This window comes from Rhinatrema bivittatum, chromosome 2 (genome assembly GCF_901001135.1).
Source record: "Rhinatrema bivittatum chromosome 2, aRhiBiv1.1, whole genome shotgun sequence".
Classification (NCBI taxonomy): Eukaryota; Metazoa; Chordata; class Amphibia; order Gymnophiona; family Rhinatrematidae; genus Rhinatrema; species Rhinatrema bivittatum.
Window position 1 is genome coordinate 330242272 of NC_042616.1, and position 21189 is coordinate 330263460.

The 21189-nt window shown below is 44.9% G+C and overlaps 1 protein-coding gene and 1 long non-coding RNA gene across 2 annotated transcripts in view; one reads left to right on the plus strand and one right to left on the minus strand.

Annotated features, from left to right (window-relative positions):
* BBS9 (Bardet-Biedl syndrome 9) overlaps positions 1-21189 on the minus strand; it is a 1052120-nt gene that overhangs the window by 909813 nt on the left and 121118 nt on the right. Inside the window, exon 6 of the mRNA XM_029589776.1 lies at positions 2994-3168. Within this exon, the coding sequence (XP_029445636.1) occupies positions 2994-3168 (175 nt within the window). The remainder of the gene's footprint in view (positions 1-2993; positions 3169-21189) is intronic.
* Positions 11267-21189, plus strand: part of LOC115084645 — an 89336-nt gene continuing 79413 nt past the window's right edge. Inside the window, exon 1 of the long non-coding RNA XR_003854620.1 lies at positions 11267-11416. This is a non-coding gene — a long non-coding RNA (uncharacterized LOC115084645). The remainder of the gene's footprint in view (positions 11417-21189) is intronic.

A 21189-nucleotide genomic window follows, 5' to 3' on the forward strand; every position in this document is an offset into this window, starting at 1 on the left:
ACCTGAGCCTGCATCCCTTCTGGGTTGTCTGAGATGAAAGGACTGAGACCTACCGAAGGGTCGAATCCTCTGAAAGGTCGCTGCTCTATAGGGTCGAAAACGCTTGGATCCTCTAGCATGACCTCTCATGTTTAAAGGAACATGGAGTCTGCTTCTTATCCTCCAGCAAACAAGGAACCAGTGATTCACCCCACTTACTGGCCAGTTTCTCCAACTCGCTCCCAATTAAGAGCAAGCCTTTAAGGGAAATTTGGTGAGGTTATCCTTGGAGTTCACATCAACTGACCAATTTCTCAACCATAACTGATGCCTGGCCACTATTACTAAAGCCACCCCCTCTGGCTGAAGTACGGACCAAATCACAGCCCACATCTGTCAAGAAGGCAGTTGTGGGCTCCATAACTTTCCTGTAGTTTACCCCAGAGTCATCAACCTCCTGTGAAGAAGTAAACAAGAGCAAGCCACCACAGAAAACAAGAAGCAATCTGCAACATCATTGTCACTGCTTCAAATGCTTGTTTAAGGACAGTCTCAAGCCTTCTATCATGAAAATCCTTCAAGGTCGCTCCTCCTTCCATGGGAATAGTGGTTTATTTGGAGACAGCACACACAAATGCATCTCTTCGGAAAACAAACACTTTCTTACATAGGATCCAGAGGGTACAGGCCTTCCAAAATCCGACCCCCTTTGAAATTATCCTCTGGGGCAAGGAAACCAAAATGGGATTTTTCTTTGGCTCAGACACAGAATCTACCCCAGGAACCCCGAGCATTTTCAAGGTCTGGAAAATCAGAGCTGGCAGTTCATCTCTATGAAAGAACTGTAGCATAGCCCTAAACGATTCTAATCCTGGAGGAATTTCACCATCCTCTAGAGAGTCAGGATCAGTCTCATCATCCGTGCCATCCAGATCTCTACTGGGCAGTCCCGCTGCCGATCTAGGTGTACCCCGGCACTTAACAGTAGGTCTAAGCAAGATTCCAGCCTGCGATTCTGCCCTGAAAGCATTGGACAGGGCTGAGGACTACATCTGAAGAAAGAATTGCAATCCCTGGAAAAATTCTATCCATGAAAATGTAGAAGTATCCATACCAAAACCAGGAGGTACCGGAGACATACTCACTGAGCTACTCTCCTCTGCTGAAGAAACAGTTAGGGGATTTCCAAAATCAGGTGCCCCATCTGACACATCTTTCCCGGGCCTACATCCGGTTGGGAAGAACCAGACTTAGTGAAATCAGAGGAAGACAATTCTCTCTGAGTCTCCAAACAGCGCTTGCACAAGTTAGCAGACATTCCAGGCTGAAATGCCCGAATATGACAAGTAGCGCAAAGAGAAAGACGCTTAGGTTTCTTAGGAATAGGCGCCATTAGGCCAACAGTGCGCTGAGCAGCGACCAAAGGCGTGCGTCCATCTTTTTTTTTTTTTTAATTTAGGGCATCCAAAAATTAGGCGTGCAATACTTAGGCATCTCACACCTAGGTTTCCCAATACCTAGGCTTCCAAATCTTAAACGTCCCTAGGATAGGTACTGCAAAAGAAATGTAAGCACATAGCAAAGCTCAGCTTGTGCGCCCAGGTAAGAGTGCGGCCACTAAGGTGCCATCTAACTTGGATGCACAAAACGAGGCCCAACTAAGCATGCAAAAACTGGACTTACAACCTGGATGCACAGCTAGACGCACACAACAAACCAACAAACCTGTAGAGGGCAGCCTAAAGAAAGCGCGTGACGCCATTGAGGCCTACCACGTGGCATGCAGTGAAAAAGCCTCAGAACGAGGCCTAGCCTACAGAGACTGCTCAACCCGCCAGGCTGCCCACGTCCCTTGACCTCCCACGGTACAGGACCAACATCAGAACGGTGCGCCAAGCACACAGACCAGAGGAAGGAGGAACACCTTCCAAAACACACTCCTCCTCTGTCAGTATTTATTTATTTATTTATTTATGTTAAAACTTACCTGAGCTCAGTCCTACCTGGCTGAGTACAGAGACTGTCTTTGGCTGCAGAGGAGAGGGCATATTCCGCAACCGCCATGCTCGGCTTCTTGCAACCCACCACCGGCTGAAAATCCAGCTACCAGACCAAGGCACATATCACTTCAGGAATTCTCAACTGGGGGAGGGACCATTTTGTATCACCGAAGGAGAGTGGGGCAAATTTATTTTCCTTATATCTCCTTTTTTTCCCAAATTGAAGCAATCCCCAGTTGGGAGATGCACATTCACCATCTGCTAGAGACGGAGAATACTGGCAGGCTGATGTCACTGTAGGGGTATATACTGTGATGTCAGTTTGCTCCATCTCCATCTTGGTAGAGGTGCATAACCCACTGTTCTGGATTCATTTAACTGGACACTAAGAAATTAACTCTATCATTAAGCACAGCACTGAACAAGGTATCATATGATTTTTTTAAAGGGGTTACAATCTAAACCTAAGCGCAGTGAGACTGTTATACCATGAGTGAAAACAGTGAAAGCTGAAACAAAGTCTCCAGTTTCAGAGCTCTGTTCTTTATTCAATAGCTGGGTTGTAATGCCATCCTTAAAGATTATCATTTTTTTGGAAATAAGATATATTGCTTGATGGATATATTTTCTTATTTTTGCATTAGCAGGACATGTAGCCATATTAAGGAAGTTCAGTTTAAAGCATATCTCATGAAAGAAAATAACGTAAAAGGCTGTAAGGAACACAAACACTAACAAATGTTTCATAAAATTATATTTAGTCATAGTTCCCACAATAACTCCTATCAGTTTCATTTATATATGGCCAACAGGAGCATGACAAAATGTGTGCAAAGAAAGATAATCTTGCAGTGGTACAAAAATAATAAATCATAAAAAGTCTTGGCGCCTGCTTTAGCACACTTCAGTTCCCCCCTTACCTCTTTAAAAGAAAAATGAGGGCCTTAAAAAGAAAGATAGTGTCTTTAATTACATTGTGAATAGTAAGAAAATCATTCAAGTATTCATACGTACTTGTAGCTCTCAATCTGTCGGCAAGAAGAGACTGTTATGAAGGAATCTGTCCGAGAGCTGTAACTCAGTGGGCCAGGTAGAAGAAAGCCAGGCAAGTATCTTCCAAAAGCATAGCTTTCCTGTTCAAAGAACATAAGCATCCCATCCATGGACTGTATGCAAATTAAATCTCGACCTAAATTGACACAAATGATTAAAGACTAGTCACTTTATATGAAACAAATCACGCACAATGAAAGTATGAAGCAATAACAAATATGCATGTTTAACCTACCCTTTACAATAAATAAAAATGCTCTAAATGTGTTTATCATCTACAAAGTCCCCTTTTCACTTCTGAGAAAAGGAAACCCTTAGGAGTACAGGACTATAACAGGACTCATTTCCAAGTTATCCCAAATTTTGAAGTAGGGGGTGGGGGGTTATACAGTTTACCACCAGAAGAATGTTACATGGTGCAAAATACATCCTGGTGTACTGTGGAATAACTGTCACTTGTTTGTAATTTGAAAATACTCCAATAATGAATTTTGTAAGATGAGCAGTACTCTCCAGATTACATGCAGACTGTCAATAAATCATCAACTGGAAACTCATGAGAAATCTTTAAAAAAACCATAGACCAGAAGCTTTCACAGCACTCCTGGCACCACCCTTACGGTCTTTTTACTAGATGAAATGGGAGCATTGACCAAGAAAAGGAGAAATTACTACTTACCTGATAATTTCCTTTTCTTTAATAAGGACAGGTGGATCCAGAACCAGTGGGTTATGCACCTGTACCAGCAGATGGAGACAGAGCAAAACTGACATCCCGGTATATACACCCCTGCACTGACATCAGCCTGCCAGTATTCTCTGCAAAAGCCAACTGTGGACAAAAACTAACAAAAACTTGATTATTAACAAGCAACCACTCCAGTACTCAGCCAATGGGAAACCAGAACTCAGACAAGGCATGCAATAATACTACTCTAGAGACCGCACTGATATTTACTAGTACTCTCCAGAATACGCAGCCATGCAGGAGGACCATAGCATAACCAACTGGCAGTCAAGGACAGGAAGATAGATCCACCTGTGTGTACTAAAGAAAGGAAATTATCAGGTAAGTAGTAATTTCTCCTTTTTTAGTGTTCAGACAGGTGGATCCAGAACCAGTGGGATATACCAAAGCTACTTCTGAACAGGGCAGGAGGCTGCTCACGGTCCAGTCAAAACCGCACGTATGAAAGCTACATCCTCCCGGGCCTGCACATCCAGATGATAATGCCTGGAAAAGGTGTGTAAAGAAAACTAGGTTGTAGCTCGGCAAATTGTGATGGGAAACAGCAATCTAATCTGTGCCCATGATACTGCCTGAGCCCTAATGGAATGAGCCCTAACCTGACTAGGCAACGGCTGCTCAGCATCCACACATGTGGCCTTGACTACCTCCTTAATCCAGCAGGCTGTTACCCGCGATGCTAGTTCGCCCTGTTTACTTCCACTATGGAGTATAAACAGCCAGTCCGATTTCCTGAGAGGTTCAGAAACCGCCAAATATCTCAAAATATGCCTCTTAACATCCAAGATTCGTAACAGGCGATGTTCATCTGCATCTCTCTGTCCAGAGATGGCAGAGAAACGGACTAATTCAAATGAAAATCAGAGATCACCTTTGGCAAAAAAGATGGAACAGTACATATCTATATCGTCCCTGTAGTCACTTTCAGAAATGGCTCCTGGCAAGACAATGCCTGTAGTTCAGAGATTCTTCATGTGGAACAAACTGCCACAATAAACAGTTTTCAACGCAAATAACCTCAAGGACAGGTTACACAGTAGTCAGTACCTTCAGTAGTCAGAAGGTGGAACCCACCAAGAAATCCTAAACCAGATTAAGACTCCACAAAGATCCTGGCAAACCGCAGGGAAGGACGAATACACTTCACACCTTTTAAGAAGCAAGCGGATTGTGATAAATTGTAGGAGGACCTTGTAAGACTGAAAGATTGGGCATCCAAATGGCAGATGAAATTTAAAGTAGACAAGTGCAAGGTGTTGCATATAGGGAATAATAACCCTTGCTGTAGTTACACTATGTTAGGTTCCATATTAGGAGTTACCACCCAGGAAAAAGATCTAGGCATCATAGTGGATAATACATTGAAATCGTCGACTCAGTGTGCTACAGCAGTCAAAAAATTATCTAATTCTAGCCATCTGTATTGTGTAATATTTTACTGAATGTAAAGCGACCCAGCTTGCTTTTAACCTTAACCTATCCTGCAATTACATCAGAGACCTAGAATATAGGTGTTGGTTGCTGAAAAAGGACCATGATACCACAAATTGTAATGACTTTGGTATTCTGAAATAATATCCAAAAGAATGAATGCAAGAATAAAGAATTTTGCTTAAACACAGAGGTCGATATTCAGCGTGATTGTGAGCAAGAAAGCTGCCCAGATAACCTTACCCAGATAATCAGCAGAACATAGCCAGTAAGTGTTCTGCTGAGTATACCTGATAAAGTTGGAAAGTTGGCCATTTAACCTTAGATAAGATATTCCACCCCCCCCCCCCAAACTTACCTGCCTAATTTAGGCTGATTAGTGCTGAATATCAGCACTGCCCGGGGAAAGTGAAACTGCACTGCAAGAACGCCCCCCAGCACCACTTTCAGGCCGATACAGTAAAAGTCGCGCGATTCAGTATTCAAAGTCCCTAGCGCCTCTTTTTTGACAGGAGCGGCAGCTGTCAGCGAGTTTGACAGCAGACGCTCAATTTTGACAGCCATGGGTTCAGAAACCGGACACTGGCAAAATTGAGCATCCAGTTTTCAACCCGCGAGCCACGGGCTGATTTTAAATTATTTTTTACTTTTGGGACCTCCGACTTAATATCGCCATGATATTAAGTCGGAGGGTGTAAAGAAAAGCAGTTTTTACTGCTTTTCTGTACACTTTCCCAGTGCCGGCACAAAAACTTGAGACATTATTGTAAGTATTGCAACATTGTGTTTTACTGCATAAAATACATTTTCAATATGAAATAATTGGTGACTAAGCAATGATTAGAGATATCAGTGGTATGTATATAAAGGGATAATTTTGTCTCAAAGGCTTGTTTATCTGCAATTTATTAATGACTATCTATCTTTTGTAAGAATTTTGTAGAACTAGTTTTTTCTTGATTCTTTTCCATGCCACATATGTACTGTCATCCCATTCGAGATGTATTTTGATTATTTAGTTGGTCGATTGATTGGGTTTCTATTTTTAATGTTTATCATTCTGAAAACATATTTTAAAAATTTAGTTCAGTTGAATAGAGAGATGGGGACGGGGTGGCTTTGGCAGAGAATGTGGCTATTTAATCCAGAAGGGCTATTGCACAGCCTATACAAGTAAATTTTAAAAGCCCTGTGCGTGTGAATAACGGGGGTTACGTGCGTGGCTGGGCCCTGCGCATCAGAAGGGCCCAGCCACACACCGAAATGCCGGGCTGCTGAAAAGGGGTGGGCCGGGGACGTGGTCTGGGCGGGGAGGGGGAGGGCAGGGGGTGGGCTAGGACAGCGCCATTTAACACTGTCCCGGGAAAGTGCACGCTGACAACCGGCCGGCGCACCGAGATTACTTACTGCTCCTCGGGAGCAGAAGTAAACAAAGAAAAACAAAGTAGCTACCGTACGAAGGGGTTAGGGGTCGAGGAGGAGAGAGAGAGGAGGAAGGGTAGGAAGGTTAGTTAGGGGTATAGGGAAGCTCCCTCCCAGTCCACTCCTTAATTGGGTGGACTGGGTGGGAACTGGGGAAGCCCTACTCCTGTCGCTGTGCGTTGCCTTTTTAAATTTCCCCCCCATGCATGGAGGAGGCCACTCACCGGCATATGTGTGCAAGGATACTGTATTTTATAACTCGCGTGTTATAAAATAAATGCGGTCGGGGTGCACGCTAGGAACAATTCGCACATGGATGCACGTGAATCTTAAAATCGACCCCTAAATGAATAATAATATGCCTCTCTCAAGGAAGGGCCTTATCCTAGACACTCTAAAATAATACAGTGGTCTGGTCAATTCTGAAAAATCTTTCATTTGATATAAATGTGGACAACTATAGTGTAAAGAGTAGCAGGTGAGAGAGCACTTATTGCTGCAGCATAGTGACACAGCCTCGAGGGTGAACCCCTGAGGCATATATGCCAGCAGCTGGCAAATGCATCCTGCAGCGGAACAGTCTGGAGCTTCACTTTTACCAGTCACCTCCTCCACAGGTTGAGCCCTTGGGTTCACTAGGGTGGTGGTGATAACTAGAGACTAAAGACACACCAGGGTCAGGGCAGGCAGCAGACTAACAGAGTCAGAAACAAGCCAAGAACGGAACAGGCAGCTAGCAAGAGTGCTCAAGTCCAGGAAAAGGGTCAGATCCAAGCAGTAGGTAATCGTGGTCAGGTCCAAGCAAAGGGGTCTGGCTGAAACAGCAGGCAACCGTGGTCAAGACCAAATGAGAGGTCAAGATCCAAAGAGGCAAGCCAAGGATGAATGAAGCAGCTCAAGTGGTAGCCAGCTATGGATTTAGAAATCAACCACCCTGATTCTTAGAGAATTGCATTGGCTGCCAATGTGCTCTTGTGCCCAATTAAAAAGTTTAAAATTTGCCTTTAGAATCTTAAATGGTCTGCAGTCTATATTACAGAACTGCTTTTTCCATTATGTCTCTATGCGGACTTTAAGAGCTGCCCAAGAAGTTCTGTTATATATTATCTTTTACAACCCAACTTTCAAAAGCATTCACTAGAGCACAAAAGAGGGCACGCAAAGATTTAAGAACATCAAAAATGCTATACTAGGTCAGACCAGGGTGCATTAAGTATGGTATTCTGTCTCTGACAGTAGCCAGTCTGGGTCATAAGTACTCATCAGATCCAAATATTTGATCTATTTCTTGTATCGCACTGTCAGGGATAAATGCTGGGTTTTCCAAGTCTACCTGGCTAATAACTGTTTAAAGACTTTTCCTTCAGGAACTTGTTCAATCCTCTTTTGAACCCCACTAAGTTAATTCCCTTGCCCATGTCCTCTGAAAATGGATTCTATAGCCTAAATAGCCACTGAGTGAAAAAACTACTTCCTACAATTTGTTATGAAAGTCTGCCAGGTGATGACTGTAAATGCGTTTTACTATGTAAATATCCCTGTCCCTATTCTCTTTTTCCTCCTATCCCAGTTGTTAACTTCCTTGTTCATTGTAACTATTACTTTCTGCACCAGTTCAATACCTCTAGTTCTATGTTCAATGCACGACTTGTTAAATGTAAACCGACTTGATGCAACTCTGGTCGTGAAAGCCGGTATAGAAAATAATAAAATAAAATAAATAAATAAATGATTTCTTGAATGTCCCTAGTCCCAGATTTCCTTGAAAGGGTAAAAAACCATTTCCTATTTACCCATTCCATCACATATGATTTTACAAATTTCAATCATATCCCCCCCCTCTTAGTTATCTATTTTCTCAAGCTAAAGAGTTTTAATCTGTTTAGCCTTTTTCATAAGGGAGCTTTATCTATCCTCTTTACCATTCTGGTCACCCTTCTCTATACCTTTTCTATGTCTGCTATGAATTTTTTTGAGATGCGGGTGACCTGAACTGCACATAATACTCAAGGTACAGTCGATCATGGATCTATATAAAGGCATTATGATATTTTGTTTTATTTTCTATTCTTTTCCAAATAATTCCTAACATTCTATTTGCCTTTTTGACTGCTGCCACGCATGGAGTCAAAGATTTCAACATATTGCCACAAGAACTCTGAGGTCCTTTTCCTCGGTGGTAACTCCTAACAAGGAGCCCAGAATCATGTATTTGTAGTTGAGATTATTTTTCCTATGTGCACTTCTTTGTACTTGTCCACATTAACTTGCATCTGCCATTTAGAAGCCCAGTCTCCTAGACTCACAAGGTCCTTCTGCAGTTCTTCACAATCCACTGTCATTTAAAAAAAAATTTCGTATCATCTGCAAATTTGGTCATCTCACTCGTCATTATTTTCTCCAGATCATTTATGAATATCCTAAATAGCATAGGTCCCAATATAGACCCCCTTGGGCACACCATTAATGACTTTTCTCCATTCAGAAAATTGACTATTTAATCCTACACTCTATTTCCTGTCTTTTATCCAGTCACCAATCCACAATAGGACTCTGCTTCCAATCCCATGACCTCCCAATTTTGTCATGAGGGACTTTGTCAATTAACTTCTGAAAATCCAAAAACACAATATAAACCAGCTCAACTTTGTTCACACGTTTACTTACACCCTCAAAAAAATCTAATAAATTAGTAAAGCAAGAGTTCCCTTTGCAAAACCCATGTTGACTATCCTCTATTAAACCAAGTCTATTTATGTGGTCAGTAATTTTGTTTTTAAGACTGGCTTCAACCATTTTGCCTGGCACAAACGTTAGACTCACCGGACTATAGTTTCCCAGATCACCCCTGGAGCCATTTTTAACAAACTGGCATAACATTGGCCACCTTCTAGTTTTGGCACCATGGCTGCTTTAAATGACAGGTTGCAAATCACCAGAAACAGGTCTGCAATTTCATTTTTGAGCTCCTTCAGAACTCTGGGTGAATACCATCCGGTCCCAATGATTTCTTATTCTTTAATCTGTCAATCTGAGTTATCTTCTCCAGTTTCACAGTGATTCCATCTAGTCACTCAGAGTCATCACCATCAAGAAATATTTCTGCTGTGGGTCAATAGACGCAAAGAATTAATTTAGTTTTTCTACAATTTCCTTGTCCTCCTTGACCACCCCTTTTACTCTTCTGTCATCTAGCAGCTCGACCGACTCCTTCACAGGTTTTTTTGCTTCAAGTGTACTTTAAAAAGATGTTACTTGTTTTTAAATCTATGGCAAACTTCTTTTCAAATTCTCTCTTATCCTGCTTAATTACTTTTTAACATTAACTTACCAGTGCTTATGCTCTTTCCTATTTTCTTTGTTTGGGTCTTCTTTCCATTTTTTGAATGATGCCCTTTCTGTTTTAATTGCCTTTTTCATCCTGGCAGCGGTAGCATAGGATCTACTTAGTGTTTGGGTACTTGCCAGGAACTTGAAGCCTGAATTGGCCACTGTTGGAGACAGGATGCTGGGCTTGATGGACCCTTGGTCTGACCCAGTATGGCAATTTCTTATGTTCTTAGAGGTTTATAAAAAATAATGAATGGAATGGAATGAGTAAACGTTAATCAGTTGTTAACTCTTTCAAAAAGTACAAAGACCAGGGAACACACAATGAAGTTACTAGGTAATGCATTTAAAACTAATAAGAGCAAATATTTTTATTCCTCAATGCATAATTAAGCCCTGGAATTGTTGCCAGAGGATGTGATGAAAGCTATTAATGTTGCTGCATTTAAAAAAAGGTTTGGACAAGTTCCTAGAGGAAAAGTCCATTAATCATTATTAAGGTAGAGTTATAGAAATCCACTGCTTATTCTTGGGATACGCAGCTTAGAATCTATCTACCCCTTCGGATCCTGTAAGGTACTTGTGATCTGGTTTAGCCACTGTTGGAAACAGGATACTGAGCTTGATGGACCGATCTTTGGTCTGACCCAATATGGCAAGTCTCATGTTATGTTCTTAAGAGTTGGCCCCAAAGAAGATCATCAAGTTATACGTGATATCAGTGATAGATCAGAAAAAGATGGATTGATATACAGATTTTACCTAAGACAAGAAACTATATTATGTCATGTGGCCTCCTTTAAGCAGACAGTTATTGACTTGCAATATAGGGAAATCATTTCATATAGCAACACAAACATACACATACAACTATACATTAACATACCGTCAACCACACGCTCAAGCCTCATGATCCAGATCCCGGTGCTGAAATCCACAGCCTGTTGAGGTCCTCCACCATGGTTCCAAGAATCTAGCTTCTACTCTACATCCCACTAAATCTGGTGCATGCTACTACTTCCGGGTTTTAAAGGCCTGGTTTCCTGAACTTCCTGCAGCACTAGATGATGTTAGCACTACTCTTTTATATATATAGAAGTCCATTCCACTCACTGGATGTCTTAGCAACAGGTCTTGCTCCTGCTTGAGACTCTTCACTGTTCCGGCTCTATCTACTTCTTGTGACTGGCCTTGTTGCTGACTTCATAATACTTGCTGCCTGTCCTGACCTCGGATTGGCTCTTGCCTGTGCCTGAATGCTGACTGCATTGACCTCAGATTGACTATCACCTTTGCATGAACACTACATGTCCTGACTTCAGCCTGCCATACCACTCCTCCACCTCCTGCTACAACACACTGCCCCAGGTCATGCCCATTAGGTATTACCTGTGAGGCCCTACCTAACTCTTGTCAAGTTGTCGTCTTGTGACCTGGATTTTCACTGCTCCAGGTACGTGATGGCCATGACATATTCATTTTACAACAAGAAATAAAACAAGAAATATGGGAGAGTTTACGTTTCTTCATATAGACTTGAAATCTTTTACCTCATCTAGTTCTGTCAGCCATTTGCTTTTAATGGCCTTTTTAATATTTCAGTTTTAAAAAATGCAGTCTAAGAGCTCAGCCAGAAATATCCATTTTAAACAGCTTCCTACAGCCAGTTGGTTTTGCCAGTGACATTTATAAAATGAAAAATGATGATAATGATTTTCTACAGATCAGATGGAATCACTTAATGTAATGCACATAGTTTAAACATTGATGCCTCAGGAGGAATGCCCCTCAGTCATCAAGTTACGTTCAAGTATCAAACCAACTGCTGCTGTTTTCTACTTTAAATTACTCAAGAACATTAAGAATACATTTTATGGTACAATTTTTAAGCCACAAGTTACTTCTAGGATTCATGTGAAAGCAATGTTATATTTATTTGAGATTGAGTCTGTAATTAGGTAATGATTTTATCTGGATTTGATACGTTAATGATTTCTTTCTCTCCCAATCATCCCTTTGGCACCAGAACATGCTCATAAAATAAATATTTGATGTAATCAATGAACTGAGCAGTGTATGACACCCAGTAAGAGAACTCATTGTCTAATGATAGTGTATGAGAGCAATTTTCAAAGCCATTAATCCAAGTCAAAGAGCTTTTGACGATTGCCTACTCTGTCGGTGAGCATTTTTGCAAGACCATTCTGGGATGGGGGTTAGGCCAGGGAAGGCAACAATATGCATAGTTTGTATTTTTAAACTATGAGGATAGTTTTTCAAAGGATTTATGTAACTACTATTTTAGCAATTTTCAAAAGGCCATCTACCTACTCAAAGTGCACTTACACGGTTAAATCGTTATGGACCAATTCAATAGCAATTTTCAGAAGGCCCATTTACATGAGTAAAGTGCATTTACATGTGTAAACCCCAAGATGATATTCAAAAGTCATTTAGATGGATAAGGTAATAGTTATCTGTCTAAATGGCTAACCTGAAGGACCCAAAAAGCACAAAGGAAGGCGATCTATAAACGCCGTCAGGGTGAACAAAGGAATAGATGTGAAATTCCTTTATTGAAGTGGAGACAAAAGGGTAAGCCCGATTCTGGCCGAGTTTCGCCGTATCGAGACGGCTGCCTCAGGGGCTTGTGTGTATTCTCTTCAATTCATAATTGAATAATTTGTGTATGGAGGCTCATATATATCACTATATGACCAGCAAAAGTAATATATCTTTTGGACGCATTCACGGATCAATCTCCACCTTGTGCGGACAAAACCTGGCTATATTAGCTCTTATCCAGCTAAATCTCTTAAGATATCCAGGTAAGTAGTGTATTATCCAGCCAAACAAGGCCAGATAACTTTAAGTCCTAACCAGCCACATTCACTCATTGGCCAGTTAGGGTTAAAGTTATCTGGCTATATGTAGCCAAATAACTTTATATATTCAGTAGGATGTTTATCCGCTGAATATACTGGACAAAACTATCCAGCTAACTGTAGCTGGATAACTTGTCCTCTAAATGCCTACTGAATATTGACCTCCCCATTTTTTAAGTGTGTAAATGCTTTTGAAAATCAGGCCCTGTGTGTGTTTTTTTCAGGGAAAAAGTATCAGCAAACAATCAGGTTCAAATCTCTATCAGTAATTTTTCCCTAGGCAATTTTCAAAGGGAGGAGAGCCGAGTTACTTACCTGTAAACAGGTATTCTCCTAGGACAGCAGGACGTTAGTCCTCACAGATGGGTGACATCAGATGGAGCTTGGCACATAGAACTTTGACTGGCACAATGAGCATGCCCAGCATGCCACTATCCGCATCTCACACGGGGTCCCTCTTCAGTCTCGTTAACACAGAATTCACAAGCAAAAAAATAAAACAACAAAAAAACGCATGAGAACCCAACTCCGCGGGGTGGCGGCTGGATTTCCTGAGGACTAACATCCTGTTGTCCTAGGAGAACACCTGTTACAGGTAAGCAACTCTGCTTTCTCCTAAGACAACCAGGATGATAGTCCTCACAGATGGGTGAATACCAAGCTACAGGCTGCTCCCAGTAAGGCTATGACCAACAGGCACCAAATCAGGTGCCAACGGGCACAAAGTAACTGCAGTGCTGTTGGTAACACACTGCAGACAGTGTGAACCCAAACAATGGGCCTTAGGCAGGGAGAGTTGGGTTTTTAAGCCTGAAGAGCTTACGAAGGACAGATTGGCCGAAGTTCCTGTCATATCGACCAGCCTTGTCCAAGCATTAGTGAGCAGCAAATGTGTGTAAGGAACTCCACATTGCGGCTTTGCAGATTTTGGCAATGGGAACCGCTCGTAAGTGGGCTAGCGATGCCGCTATGACCTCTCATAGAGTGATCCTTAATGCGGCCTTCAAGCTGAAGGGTTGGCCTACGCATAGCAGAAGGAGATGCAATCTGCCAGCCAGTTGGACAGTTTGTTTGCCCACCACAACACCCATTCTGTTCTTGTCAAAGGATATGAAGAGTTGAGTGGTCTGCCTGTGGCCTGCAGTGCATTCAAGATAGAAGGCCAAAGCCCCTTTTACAGTTCAACTGTGTAGAGCCTGTTCGCCTTGGTGAGAATGAGATCTTGGGAAAAAGGTGGGCAGAATAATAGAACTGATTAAGATGAAAATCAGTCACCAACTTAGGCAGAGCTTAGGGTGAGTATGCAGGACCACCCTATCATGGAAGAACTTCATGTAGACTGGATACCAATGCCTGATGCTCACTAACTCTGCGAGCTGAAGTGGACCGCTGTGAGGAACAGAACCTGCCAGGTTAGGTACCTCAGATCACAGGAGCACATAGGCTCAAACGGGTTCACACATGAGCTGCACTAGAATCATGATGAGGTCCCAGAACACAACAGGAGGATGCATGGGAGGGCTTCATCTGAAGCAACCCCCACATAAATCGCCCTACTAAAGGCTGCACAGAGTTGGGCGTACCACCAATACTTTGATGGTAAGTGTTGATGGCACTCAGGTGGACCCTGATTGAGTTGGTCTTCAGGACAGCTTCCGAGAGGTGCCAGGGGTAATCTAGCAACTATGGCATGGGGCAGGTAAATGGATCCAAGCCATGACCCCCACACAAGATGGAGAACCTCCTCCACTTGAGCTTGTAAGACTTTTCTGGTGGAAGGCTTTCTTGAAGCTATCAGTACCTGACACACGTCATCAGAGAGTCGAGAGACTGCAGGACTAGCCTCTCAACATCCAGGCCATTAGAGCTAATGACCTGAGCTTTGGATGGTGCAGCCTGCCCCGATCCTGCATGATCAGATTGGGGGAGGTCCCCAGATGGATGGGCTCCCTGATCGACAGGTCCTGCAGATTGGAAACTAAACCTGCCTCAGTCAATTAGGGGCCACCAGGATCATGATCCCCTTGTCCTGCTGAAGCTTCATGAGAGTCTTCATGACCAGCAGAAGCAGAGGATACACATACAGAAGACCTTGCCTGCCCAGTAGCAGGCAAAGGCGACTGAGGCTGGCTTCCATAGCTCTTGTACAGGGAGCAGAAGTGGCTGACTTTGCTGTTGCAAGGGGAGGTAAAGAGATCCACATCTGGGGTTCCCCACAGGCAAGAAGATCTGGTCCGCTACCGAGCGGTCCTGCAACCACTTGTATGGTCAGAACGCCAACTCAGGCGGTCCACCACCACATTTTCTGCCACCACAGCCAGGTAAATCGCTCACAAGAGCATGCCTTGGGATAGGGCACAGGACCATATCTGCACCGCCTCCTGACAAAAGAGGAATGAGTCCCATGCCTCCCTGTTTGTTAATGTACCACATCACAACCTGACTGACCATTTGGATCAGGTCAGCTTTGTGGGACAAACGATCCCAAATCACCCAAAGTGCTGAGGATTGCTCGGAGCTCCAGGAAGTTGATCTGGCAGTAAGCTTCCTGTGCCGTCCATCGACTCTGTGTCCGACGGCTGTCCACATGTGCCTCCCAACCCAGTGGTGGATACATCGGTGGTGAGCACAATCTGGTGCAGGGAAGCTTCAAAAGAAAGTCCCCACTCCAGATTGGAGATATTTTCCCACCAAGATAGGGAAGCCTGGAGAGGCCACATGATGCAGACATGTGCATTGAGGTCCTGGGTTGCCTGCAGACACAGAGCGCAGGGTCCATTGAGCACTGTGCATACACAAGCAGGCAAATGGGGTAACATGGACAGACGCAGCCATGTGGACCCAGAAGACGGAGCAACAGGCAAGCAGAAACCTGACAACTGCGGCAGTCCAAACCTACCAGTGATGCCAGGGCAAGCGCTCAGTTGTGGGGCAGAAACACCTTGGCCTGAACAGTGTCCAGTCTTTAATGTTATTTGGCTACATAAAGCCCAGATGTGGGATGGGCTGAGATGGGGACTTGAGGTAGTTGATGACAAACCCCAAGACTGCAGCACATGAGCAGTTAGCATCAGGGAGCAGCACGCCCCCTGCTGAATATTGCTTCTGATTAGCCAATCGTCTCAGATATGGGAACACATGTACTCCTTGCCGGCGTCAGGTGTGCCCCACAATTTCCAGGAACTAGGTGAAGATCCGTGGAGCCAAAGCAAGGGCAATGGGCAACACACAGTATTGGAAAGGCTCCTTGCCCACTAGAAAGCAAGATACTTCCTGTGGGCTGGGAAGATCTTGATGTCGGTGTAGGCATCCTTTAGGTCGAGGAAGCAGAGCCAGTCTCCTTTTGCAGGAGAGGGATCAGGGTGCCTAAAGAGACCATCTTGAACTATTCTCTTTGAAGAAACTTGTTCAAGGCCCTCAGATCGAAAACAGGGCGTAAGACCCATGTTTTCTTCACTATTAGGAAGTACTGAGAGTAGAAACCCCTGGCCCTGCTGGTGGGGGGATGGTTTCAACTGCCTTGGCCATTAGTATGGAGGAGAGCTCTATCATAAGCACTTCCTAATGAGAAGACAGACCCCACGATGGACACCGAGGAAAGGTCCACAGGAACAGCCCCTGATGTTCAGCCATTACCCTCAGCGAACGATGGCAAGAACCCACTGGTCCAACGTAATGCTGGGCCAGAGGTTTGCAAACAGATGTAGCTGGCCCTCGACTGGGGAGGGGGGGGGGGGGCAGGGGGGCCCGAGGGTACAGAAACCTAGCTCATGCTCCCCCGTCCGTAGTCAAAACCCCGTAGCGGGGCTTTGCTGGGGGGCAGGTTGAGGCCTGGGGGTTCACAATTGATGTGAGTGACCCCAAATGTTGGCACATGATATGCGTGTCCGAGAGGCAGGAGGGTAGTACTTTTCTCTGGTGGTAAAAGGACCTCCTGGAGCCCTGTCACGAGGACTTCCTGATCGAGGACGGTGGCTCTGAGATACTCAGTGAGAGATGTTGCAGGGTCTTGTGATGGTCTTTTAATTGGGCCACCACGTCCCTAAAATATCTCCGAAGAGATTCTCCCCTGTGCAGGGTAAATCCTACAGCTTTTCCCTGGATCTCTGGTCGAAGGTCCAAGACATGAAGCCAGGCCAATCTGCGGGCACCAATGCCCACTGCAGCCATCCTCACCACAGTTTCAAGAACGTCGTGTTTGCCTGCCTCCAGGCCTTGCTGCACTACTGCCATGAAAGCATCCTGCTGCTGCTGCTGCTGGGGCAGGCACTCTGACAATTTCTGGACCTGTTTCCACAGGTTTCAGTGGTACTGGGTCATATACATTTGGTAGGACACAATACAGGCGATGTGCATAGCACCCTGAAAGACGTTCCTACCTAGTGAATCTAAGGCTCTGTGTTCCCGACCTGGTGGGGCAGAGGCATGGGTGCAAGAGCGCTTGGCCTTCTTGAGGACAGACTCCACCACTGCCTCTCAAAGCCCAAGGCTTGTTGCACCAGGTAATTGGCATCCGTCTTCCGACTGACTGAAGGAATGGACACAGGGTGCTCCCAGATCCTAAGGAGAAGTTCCTTGAAGATCTCATGGACTGGGCATCATCTCCTTTGGGCATCAACAAACTGAAGGACCTCCAGCATTTTGTCCCGAGCGTCCTCTTCAGTAAAGAGCTGGAACGGGATGACCTCGGCCAAAGCTCAGATGAAGCCCAAAAAGGAAAGATCCTCTGGGGGAGACAGATGCCTCTCATCTGGTGGAGAGGGCTCAGAAAGAAGGTCATCTGGGTGCTCCAAGGAAGACTCAGATGTGTCATCTCCCCAGGGATCATACGGAGGCTCATCCTGGCTAAGGTCCCTCAGAAAGGTCCCTGCCCAAGCCTCTTGGTTTTGGCATCAAGAGCACCGTGGACATCGACAGCACTGAGATCCCCGATGGTCCGGGAACGGAATCGGGGAACCCCGGCTGTGGCACTAAGGGCCTCAATGGCACTGTTGACTGCACGGATTCTTCCTCCTCGGAGGACCAGATAATGGGAATTGCTCCAGAGGGGGGCATCCGTGGCCGCTGGGGAACCAATGGTCCCCTGGGCACCGGCTGTGTCGGAAGTATGCACAGGAGGACATCTAGACCAGTGGTTCTCAACATTTTTTCGGCCAGCACACCTGACAGATGGTTCTCACATGCATGACACACTGAACATGTGACCGTCACGGGGCTATATGTAAACATACACTAGGCATCCACGGGAACCCCCTTGACCTCCAACAATGGATGCAGAGCAGAACTAGGGCATTACCCATAGAACTCACCATGCAAAAAAAAAAAGATATTCGAGTTCTGATGACATCTCAGTAAAAGCAAAACAAATTCCCTTTACTACCAGGCACAATAGCCCTCCTTATGAAAAGGCAATAATTTACCACTAATGCATATCCTATTGAGGAAATACAACAAATAAGATTGATACAATTGCCTACATGCTAGTAAAATACCTCACCTCGGTCACACACACAGAACCGACCTTCACCAAGTATAGAAAGACCACACATTATAAAGAGGGAGACAAAATAGAATGGAAAACCAAAAAAAAAGCCACTCTGCATGCAGTGCAAACCTGGAGAAATGGAAAGAGAAATATAGCATCTAACACAGTCCCAGGATCTGCAATAATGCACAGAAACTAATCTGCACAAAGTTACACCTGCATTATGGAACACATAACAACCCTATCTATGAAAAGGCAACACTACAAATATTAAATCAGGTCCTAAACACTAATACACCTCCTATTAGGAAAACAGAACAAGCCAAGCTGCTATAAATCCCCACACAGAAATAACTGTAAAACTATATTAATAAATGTTTCAAAACAGCGGATGAACAGAATGACAAACAATTAAAACTCTAACATTATTAAAAATTGTCCAAATATTAATAAAATATTTCAAAACAGCAGACACATCACATAATACTCAATAATTAAAATGGCAATCAATCAAGAAAAATAAACTTAAAATGCCACCTTTATTTACCCTCTCCAGCAACTCTCCTACTCCTTTCCCTTGAAAGCACATACCAGGAGCAGCAGGGGCTGATGAAGCTCCGTACTCACGGTCCTCTTCTTTAGGGCCCACAAGTCACTCACACACACACATACCCCAATTAAACCCTACGACCAGACTCTGTCTCATACCACCCCAGTCATCTCCCTGCCCAGTCTCTGTCTCTCACACACACTTTGCTTAGAGCCCCAATGCTGTGTTACCCTTTAATTTCGCAGTGGCAGATTTCCCAGGGCTGCCGCTGCCTTCTCAGCCGCACTGAAGTGGCAAACATTTATTTTAGAAAAATATGCTACAGCAGTCAAGCCTTTCTTCTGGCTGTCGGAATATCCCTAGGCTCCCGCGGCGCCCCATCTGCCTGCTTTTACGGCCGCTGGGAACTCTAGGTGCCACTTTTACTCGTGGCTTTGCCGCGCTCACTGTTACATCGGGGGGAGGGGGAAATCCCTGGAGCAACTGGCCTCTTCGTGCTTGCGACTCACTGCCGCTTTGGGGAATCCCTACTCACAGGATCGGGCTTCTTGCCACCACAGGCCTGGATACTGCCATTCCTCCAGCCCCCCTCAAACCACCCCATCACCGGGCTGTGAGATGCTCCCCTTCTTCCTGCCCCACCGGCCAATCAGTGGCTTCCTCTCCTCCCACTGGTAGGAAAAGGGAGGAGGTTTCTCATTGGCCCACGGGAGCAGGGAAAAGGTAAAGGGAAGAATAACTGGGGCTTTGGGACACTGGGAGCCACGACACACCAGCTGGTGCTTGGCGACACATTGGTGTGTCTCGACACACTGGTTGAGAACTGCTGGTCTAGACGATTTAGCAGGGGCGCCAAGAGAGACAGTGCATGCTCCGGCACCGGGGACTGGTGCCGATGGCATCTCGATACCCCTCCAGGCTCAGAGCACCGCCTGCTGAACCCTGAGCTCCAGCTCCTCCTAAAAACCCGCTATAGTTAAAACAGATGGAGGAGGAGGAGGAGGAGGAAGAGGAGGCGGCATCACCAGAGCCTCCTCGGAGACCCGAGGAGGACCGTAACCAGTGGGGAATGCCTTGGACTCCCGGGTCTGATAGAGGACGGTGCCTCTTCCCTGATGCTGCACCAGTCCCGGAGCTGTGCGCCGACGGCAACCGGTGATGATGCTTGCAGTACTTCCCTCAGTGCTCAGCCCAATCTTTCCCCAGAGCCAAGGAAGGTGAAGATCTTGACATCCTTGAGTGCGATGACACCAGAGGTGGCCTATCACTGGCTCCTCTCTCATGAGAGGGACCCGCCGGAGGGGTAGAGAGGGACGGCATATCTAACGGCTCCCCTCAGCCTCTAGGTGTCGACATTCCCAATGCCAGAGTAGATGGATCAGACGTTTTGGCAAAAAGCTTTTCCATCTTACCCATCCAGGCAATATGGCCTTTGGGGGTCATCTTGTCACATAGAAGGCACCCTTGGACATCTTGCAATGCCCCCAGGCAGGGGATACAGACCTCATGTGGATCAGTAATCGACATGGTCTATGGGCACTGGGGGCATCGGCGAAAACTGGACGATGCCATGAAAAATAGCTGGCAAGTAGTCAATGGCCACGGGTCACCGAGAGGTGATGCGCCAGGAACTGACCGCACAAAGGGAAAATGTAAACACCTACCACACGTCGGACAGCACCGACCAAGGAAGAGGGACCTGGAGCCGAGAACGTTGAAAAACAACCAGGAAAAAAATGGTTTGAAAAATAAGCTCAAAGCTCAGCTCCACTACCGCGAGGCAACTACTTCGTGGAAAAAAAAAAAAAAAAAAAGAGACTGAAGAGGGACCCTGCGTGGACGCTTGGATAATGGCATGCTGGGCATGCTCAGTGTGCCAGTTAAAGTTCTAGAATCTTTGACAAAAGTTTTCCATGTGGGTTCCATCTAATGATATCACCCATCTGTGAGGACTACCATCCTGCTTGTCCTAGGAGAATGCATATGTGTATTTTCCCTGGAAACCTGGGGTAAGCCTACAGGTAAACTACCCAAAAAACTATGCATCCAAATGTACAGTTTTGAAAATGATCCTCTATTTATCAAAATAGGATTCAGGGCTTAAATGGAAAAAAAAAAATCAAAGCTGTAGTAACCTAGTAACTATATTTGGTACTTGTTATCAGATAAAGGACCTCCTGGCCTACCCATGCACCACCAGTGCCAAAGAGGAATGGTCTGATTGCACTGGTGCCAATGCACCACAGCTCAACTACTTATGCTTCTTTGTAGATCTGATGTTTTTTTTGCGAACGTCGGTATAGAAA